General features: G+C 32.8%; 1 protein-coding gene across 1 annotated transcript; it reads right to left on the bottom strand.

Moving 5' to 3' along the window:
* Positions 1–4578: 4578 nt before the first annotated feature.
* On the bottom strand, positions 4579–4914 carry LOC136795382 (uncharacterized). The gene has a single exon (XM_067045742.1). The coding sequence runs from the start codon at positions 4912–4914 to the stop codon at positions 4579–4581; it is 336 nt and encodes a 111-aa protein (XP_066901843.1).
* Between the last annotated feature and the right edge of the window lie 3846 nt (positions 4915–8760).

The following is an 8760-nucleotide window of genomic DNA, read 5'->3' as shown; positions in this document are numbered from 1 at the left end:
GAAGATTCAACCGACTGTAGTGAATACTCAGCAAGACCTCTCATCTCTTTGTGGATTCGCAGAGCCCTCACCCGAGTGTGGAAATATTATATAGATATGTATGGACGATATTACTATTTCATGTTTTTTTTTTTATATCTAGATCGACATTTTATTATGTTGTTTTATTTTTAAATTGTTGAGTTGACAAAAAAAAAACTTCCAAATAGAATATAAACTATTCTATATTTTGCTTGTACAACCCTTCGGGACAATTATCCCATATTCATGCACCTTTGCATTCACGTATTTGTCATTTTTCCAATTTCCGTTTTTAAATCATGTCACCTATACACTAACAGTTTAAAGTTGTTTTATAAATACATTATTTAAATTTTCGTCTTTCACTATTTTTTTTTTTTCATGTATTTACTACTTTGTTATGAATGTGAACATACTTACTTAATTTATGTGCTTATTTTTTTATTGCATATGAGGGTTTCAGTTTTTAATATTAATCTAAAACTAAAAATTTTATGTAATCATTTTTTCTTTTCCTTTTAAACATTTTATCTTCAAGAAATTAATCCTTAAACTCTTGAATATCATAACGTGGAAGCCAGGCAACGCTAAATAGAAAGAGGTAACTCAAACCTTCAGGATATCCAAACTGAGGATCGTAAAAACGCTTTAAATTCCTTGAATTATTATTTATTATATTATAAGGGAAAAGATGGAAATCTAAGATAAATGTATCCCTTTCCTTAATGAGAAGTTCCGGGAGGGCTTCGGAGAACGAGACTTCAACGTGAGAGGCCTCTGGTTCGGAGCCCGTGGAACGATTCTCAGCACAACTAGGAGCTTCATGGAGGAGCTCGGGGTCGATGTCCAGGACGTGGCTAGGATGACATAGAATATAATACTTGACTCCCTGGGAATCATCCACCACCACATGCATGGAAGTTAATGAGTGGGGGAGTTATCCAGAGGAGGGATGGCATGCATACATCGCATATCTTATTTGTTATTTTATTTATTTACTACTTTATTATTTTTGATATTCTAATATTTGTTATATAGGAGAATTCGATGATAAAATGAAATAAGGGTTGTAAAATGGAGGGGAAAGAAAAAAAGGAATAAATTGAAAAGCTTGTATTTAGTTTGTAGACTGATATTAATTGTAAAAGAATACTGTGGAAAAAAAAATGTTATCTTTCAATTATATTGTATCAGATAAAAATATGTAATTTATATATGTCCGATCACGGATTGATCAGTATGCTGTGTGTGTGGCAACCCGATGTATTTGGGCAGCATGAATGAATACATTTCTTTCTCTTCTCTTTATTTTTTAATACTTATGTCCTTTAATTAATTCTTATTAGCAGAGATTATTATAGAAATATTTCCAAACATTGAATCGAGTCCCCCCAGATAATAAAAAATTAACACTAATCCATTCACTACCGATATTATAAAAACATTTGATGATGAAATCTCGTCTATTACACGTAAAAACGTGTTGGAATTTATATCCTAATTATATATACAATGCCTTTATAATCATTTTATTCAACTAATAAGTAAAATTTATTTTACACATTTTATTTTACGAGTGCATTCTTTAACATTATTGAATGAATGAAAATAGCCTTTTATTTACAAAATATAATGTAAACATTTAAAGTAGATAGAGAGAGAGAAAAAAATGTATACATGTAATGGTTGACAAAACATCTCTCCTCTTCTGTATCCTTTCCTGTAAAGGCCTTCCCTTTCGGAGTAATAGTCAGCACTTCCCGGGGTGACCAGCCCTATTTGGAGGCGAGTCCCTAGCAGTTCTCCACCAGAGGGGTCTTAAAGTTCGTATGGAGTCCATTCTGTGGCATCTGTCATCTTCGCTTCGAACGAGATGTCCTGCCCATTTCCATGTACTCAATCTTGTCCTTAATATTATTAGGGGACATTAAAATAATTATAGAACTATAAAAATTATTAATATAATCGAGGAAGTTCTAATTTTTAAGTACATTACATCAGTATTTTGGGACTTTATCACGTTATGTAAAATGGGGATAAAACTCCTATAAGGTTGTGAAGTGCAATAAGCATGAAAAGAATTAACAAAAGATTATGTGGCAGTTTCTATAAAAACAAAGCATAACCACTCTCTGTTGTTTTTATACTGAAAATTAACGGATGACTTCATAACGTCTTAGTGTGCGCACATATCGTCTCCATCATCCCCTTACTATGTACTTGTAGTTGCCAGCAATCTGATTGGCGGACTACTTCGGCTGACCCTCCAAGAGGGCAAGGCGGGCGGACGTGCGTCCTTCTGTCGACCAACCGGGGCCCTATCAATCATCGGTGATAAAAGACTTTTTTTTCCTCTTTTTTGTTCAACTTCAATATAATTTCTTAATAGTTTTAAGTTGGGTTAAGTTCCTTTTTTTTTTAATTTATTTTTCTAGCTTATATGTTTGTATATATATTAGGGGTATTCATGATCTATGTTAAAGCGTGTTAAATGGAAAAACTCGTGTTAAATCGAAAAAAATTGCCTTCTTTTGCCGTGGTAAAACGAAATAACATTTAACATGGCTGAGAGTCTGTTACTTGGTCAGTTAAATCGAGAATGACGTCACACAATAGACCAGTTGAGATCGCCGCCATATTAGTTGTTGTGACTTTCAATACAGTTGTCAATTAGCTCATCTTCATTCTCTTCTTCACAAGTTTGAAGATCAATAAGACACTCATAAGCTAAACTTTCACACAAATTCCACTTTTCACTCACTCTAGGCATGTTTTAATTAATTACTTAAATCAAAACTGAAGTAAACAATAACATGAGGGTCTAGAAGGAAGGTTATAAACATAAAGGCTTATACAACAAGTTGCTGAGAAAATCCGCTAGGGACTCTTATGCATTTAACGTTTAACATGACTTCAAATAGGGCTGCTCACAATCCTATAGTTATAACATTTAACATGGTAAAACATATAACATTTAACACAACATCATGAATACCCCTAATTTACAGTTTTATTATGTTATAGTAATTATGTTTAATTATTTAAAATATACTAATAACAAAATTCGGCAGTTCTTTATTTTCAGCACTATTCACGGTATTTAAATATTTGATGGTTAATTTCTAATGATAAATTAATTCTACTCGAGCGTATAAACTGTAGTCAGTAAAAAGTATTACGCTTCATTAAAATATCATATAAAGAGGTTTGATTTACTTGTTAATATTTTCTATTGAAATATTTCCACATAATATACTCTGCTATATCTTAAACTATAAAAAATAATCTTAAGTAGATTAACTCAACATTTATTGTTTTGAATATTCAATACCATTAAAATCCACTCCTACCTCACTGATAGAACCTTTAAATCTTAGGTCCTATTCTCTATACGGTTTATACAGCTGACATCCCAACCCACCCTAACACAGTCCTAACAACATACGCTGATGACACATGTATACTGTCTGTAAACAACGACCCAACTAATGCATCACAAATACTACAGACACACATAACATCTATTAAAGAACGGTGTCAAAACTGGAGAATCAAAATAAATCCTGACAAATCCCACCAGATCACCTTTACTCTCCGTCGTTAACCTCTGCCCTCCTGTCCTACAGTATCCTTTCTAAATCTCCACTAACGCCTGTTGAACAAATTCGATACTTAGGACTCCATCTTGACAAGAGACTTACTTGGAATCCACACTCAAGACAGAAACTACAAGAAACTGCTCGTAGATTCCGATTGCTACAACACTTACTTGACAAACGCTTGATAAACTTCCCATTCACTACAAAAACTTAGTTTACACTACGATAATCAGACCAATTTGGACATATGGAATTAAGCTCTGGGGCTCCACTAAATCATCGAATTTCTCCCACATCCAATCCTTACAATCCAAAATCCTACGTAATGTCCTTACTACGTTACAAATAAACTCATTCACAAAGACCTTAATGTCCCATTCGTTGCAGAATTGGCCCAAAACAGATATGCGTCTTTTCATTCCAAACTCCTTAACCATCCTAACCCATTAATTCTTAATCTTTCATCCTTAACAGTCCCTGATAATCCTCTGAGACGTCTGAAAAGAAGATGGCAACGGGACCTTCTAATTTAAATTAATGTTTGAAGAAACCCCGATGGGTGGTTCCTTCCCAAGATTTTAAAGTGTATATGATACATACAACATATTTACTTATTGTATTATTTTGTACTGTTGTAAATTACATTAAATAAATAAAAAACAAAAAAAACCATTAACACACCGTCAATATCTTAAATTATCTTGTGTCAAACACTTAGTAACTTAACTAAAATTAATATGTGCCATCACATTTCTCTCTCTTTAATTAAATTTTTTAAATGAATGATTTCAAATAAGATTAGGTTTTTGTCAATGATACATATTAAGGAATTATCAATATAAATCTTTATTTGAAAAAGTAAATATATATAATTTAAATATAAGTTTTAAAACCAACTTATAAAATCATGATATTTTTGGCAGGAGTTACTCAACCCCACCTTTTGATTTAAGGTAATTTATTTAAGGTAATTTATATCCCAACCACTTGCATGGCCTAAGGCAGTTTCTCCATAGTTATTCCTATCATTGAGAGGCGCTCCACGGTCAACTAGGAGTTTGACAATATCCAGATCGCTACCTGATGATGCTTTCATTAATGGGGTCCAGCCCTTCTTAAGCTTATATGTTAGATCTGCTCCACGGTCCAACAGCTCTTTAACTACTCCGACGTATCCTTCATCTATTGCATAAACTAGAGCTGTCCATTCATTGTTATTCTTATCATTGAGAGGTACTCCTTCGTCAATTAAGATCTTAACAATATCCAAACGGCCATACACAGATGCTATCATTAGTGGTGTCCTGCCATATTTATCCTTAGCAGTTAGATTTGCTCCAAGGTCCAACAATTCTTTCACTACAGCGACATGTCCTTTTCGCACTGCTTTATGTAGAACTGTATATTCACTTTTATCCTTATCATTGAGATGTGCTCCTTGGTCAGTTAAGAGGTAATGAACGAGAAGCCAGGTTAGAAACAAGTGGATTGGGTGGTTGAAAAGTTTATTATGGAAGGAACGGTATCTGGTTCTGGCCAAATCGGCAACATATGGAACATTGAGGTCCTGATGGATGACTTGATTTGTGACAAAGTAAGGAGCATTAAGGATTTTGGACTGTATGGATTGGATTCTGGAGGAATTTGATGGTTTAGTGGAGCCCCAAAGCTTAACTCCGTATGTCCAGATAGGCCTTATAATAGTCATGTAGATCAGTCTTTTGTAATGGATTGGCAATTTAGACCGTTTGTCTAGTAAATGTTGCAATAGTCGGAATCTACGAGCAGTTTCTTGTCTTTTTAGTCTTGTATGAGAATTCCATGTCCGTTGTTTGTCCTGATGTAGTCCTAAGTAACGGATCCGTTTGACAGGTATAAGTGGGGGATATTATTAAAGGATACTGTAAGACAAGAGGTCATGGGTTTACGTCGAAGGGTAAATGTAATTTGGTGGGATTTATTGGAATTAATTTTAATCCTCCAGTTTTGGCACCATTCTTCAAGGGTGGTGATGTGGGATTGGAGTAATTGGGATACAATGTAAGGATCATTATTCACTGACAAAAGTCATGTGTCATCGACCGGTGATATACAACTTTTTTTCTTCTCTCTTTCGTTCAATTCATGTAATTTTGTAATAGTTTTAAGCTTAATTTTTTTTCTAGTTTGTATATTTTTAGATATTTTGTGTTCCTTTTATTATGTTTACTTATTTAAAAATACAAAAATAACAAAATTCGGCTATTCTTTTTTTTCACTACTTTTTACGGTTGGGCTAGTAATGGTTCCTACTGAACCCCTACCCGCCGTAACAGTTACAATAGAGAGCTTGCGTGGACCCAAGAAAAAGAGGACAGTACATATTGAACAGCTAAAAAATCCCTACAGCGTCTTCATAGAGATAGTAGTTCTTCACAGAATGTAATTTTTTCTTGTTTTGATGCTTTTACTTGTATCGATTCAAGGAAATTACTTATAAGTGCTCATTGCGTGAAAGAATTATTTATTTTTTTGTATAATTTCTTTCTTTTTTTTCAGGTCATTCATTCTATTGTACAAGATAAGCTTACGAGGACTGTTCGTCTATTGTTAATTGTTTATAGGTTATTGTAAACATTTTTTTCTCATTCTTTTATCATATATATGTTAAAAGTTTAAACGGTTGAACTTACCAATGAAGCTGCTACTAACGAAGCTAGCAGCAAGATGAAAAGGTGTATCTTGTTGGCACTCATGTTGTTGGAGTCATGAAAAAAAACTTTCTGAAAAAATATCTAAAATTAATTAACAAAAACAAATTCTATCACCTAATATTTCTTTTATAATTTAGGTTGTATTATTCATATTGATAACAATTCATAATTAATTTGAATTTGTCAGCTGCAGCTGTTAGCTTTGTTAGTACAGAGTTGGTAGTAAAATTTTATGGGGAACCTGAAGATATTAGTTTGGAATCCTGAATAATTATAATGTTTATATTTTTTGAAAAATGAATTCTTAAAATATTGTTATTGTATCTAACCTTTATTGGCCTTCTGTACTATGGTATTTCCAACTCATCCAAACCAACATTATTAAAGTTATAATCACTTACACACATTGTATCCCATCATTTTATACTTTATTTTTCCTTTGTTTTTCTATCTGTTTTTTTTTTATTAATATCTCTTCTCCCCCTATTATGTATATTACCATTTATTGTTCACCTAATTTAAATACTTTTTTACTATGTTTACTTTACAAATTATTTTCGTTATTGTGGCATAACTGCCATCCCCACTCCTCCCAATACAAACCGTCACTCTGTCTTTGACTGCCGTCAAAACAGGTATGCATTCTATCTCATCATTTGATTTGTATTTTTTTTTTCTTTTTATCTCTTTATTTGTGCTTTCTTTAATATTTCTTCTCTTATCTATCTGTTACTATTACCCTTTTCTGTTACTATTTACAACCTTTAATTTTTCTTATTATATCTTACTTTTCATTTTATACCCCTGTTATTTTCCACTAATGTTTTTTCTTTTTTCATTTTTGTAACTATACTGTTTGTATCTTTCTTAGCCCTGACGAAGCCCTGCAACGTGGGGTGAAACGTTGGCTCAATAAAATAGTATACTTATTTACTATTTGAGTTTTTTTTTACCGGACCCGGACCATATTCCATTCATCATTAAAGTTACAACAACACAACAACATTCATTAATTAACAACATTCATCGTAGTTCCTTTTGACAGCCAGGCCTACTACCTTTGGGACAGTCTGCAGGAAACCTCTATCGAGAGGATAAACCGTGTCTAAAGTACTGTCTTTGGAATACGTCTAATTCAAAATAAATAAAAAAATATGGTCAGGAGTGCGGGCACAAGAAACAAAAATGGTTTATTTGCCAACGTTTCGCCCCATTTTGTAGAGCCTCATCAGGGCTGGTGAGAGCTTTCTTATGTTAATTAAAGTTTAAGTTTTCTTAAGATTATTATAATTTATTGATATCATAATATGAACATGAATGTTAATCTGACAATTTAAGGCCAAAAATAATACAATGAGAGCGTTCTGATTGGTTTTTGGGATAATATGTAAAAATAGCAGAGACCTACGGAGTGGCCTGCATCAAAGCAGATTTTAATCAGAGCAATCAATGTTCAAATATATGTTTTCAATAAAATATAAAACTTACTGATTTTTACAAATTTAATCATTGAGATCAAAGAAAATTTTGTTTTATTAGTAAAGTGGTTTCTATAAATTAGGAAATTATAAATCCCTAACAACTTATCGTTTGTGTACGACCAATTTATCATTGCTCAGGGTGCACAGAAGATGCTGATTTAGAAAGTTACAAGAGGAATGTAAACAAAAGGGTTTGTTCAATGACGAAGAGAATAGGACACTAGTGTCAGCCAGTAATGATGGCGTGGGATTGAATCAGGGAGTAAGTGCTAGGAATGGTCCAACACTTTAAATACCGTGGTTCTGTTAATGAATTAAATGAACCCTACAACATGGAAATAAAACAAAAGATTGCAGATGATAAAATCTTGACATTTATGCGAAAGAATTGTACTAAAAAATATATATTTTGGACTATTCTGGGCTGATGAAGATGATCGAATGGAAAAACTTCTTATAAAATTTACTTTATTTATATCAGTTTGAGTTATATAAATTATATTAAATACATGTTTTATTATTGTTCATAATTAAATAGTCGGTGAGGTATAAATATTCTTGTCACTCTCTAAGATATCTTACTGAAAACGATACGTCACTCTCAAACATAGAAGGTGCTAATAGAACCGAATGCAATTTATTCTCTAACGTAGCCCATGACTAAATGTTTTGACTAACCAAAAGAGATATGTTCTCTGATCGATAGTTGTTGTATAATCTTCTACAAACGTTCAGGGTACATACCTACACTACTGCATCAAACTATAAGTACACTATACTAAGTACTCTACTGTGCAGACTCACCTATAGAACGCAGTGTAGCGAGAGGAAGCAAGCGGTGCGACCGCTACTCACCAGAGCGCTCCACCTCGAGCCTCACCGAAGCTCTCAAATTTATAAATCAGTTCATTTTGTAAAAAGACATTGTCATTTTTGTATATTAATAATTTCTGTACATACTATTTA

This window comes from Halyomorpha halys, unplaced genomic scaffold (genome assembly GCF_000696795.3).
Source record: "Halyomorpha halys isolate HHAL.00 unplaced genomic scaffold, Hhal_1.1 Scaffold31.1, whole genome shotgun sequence".
NCBI classification, from domain to species: Eukaryota; Metazoa; Arthropoda; class Insecta; order Hemiptera; family Pentatomidae; genus Halyomorpha; species Halyomorpha halys.
The sequence above is the reverse complement of the archived record's forward strand: the minus strand, read 5'-3'. Positions and strand labels throughout refer to the sequence as shown.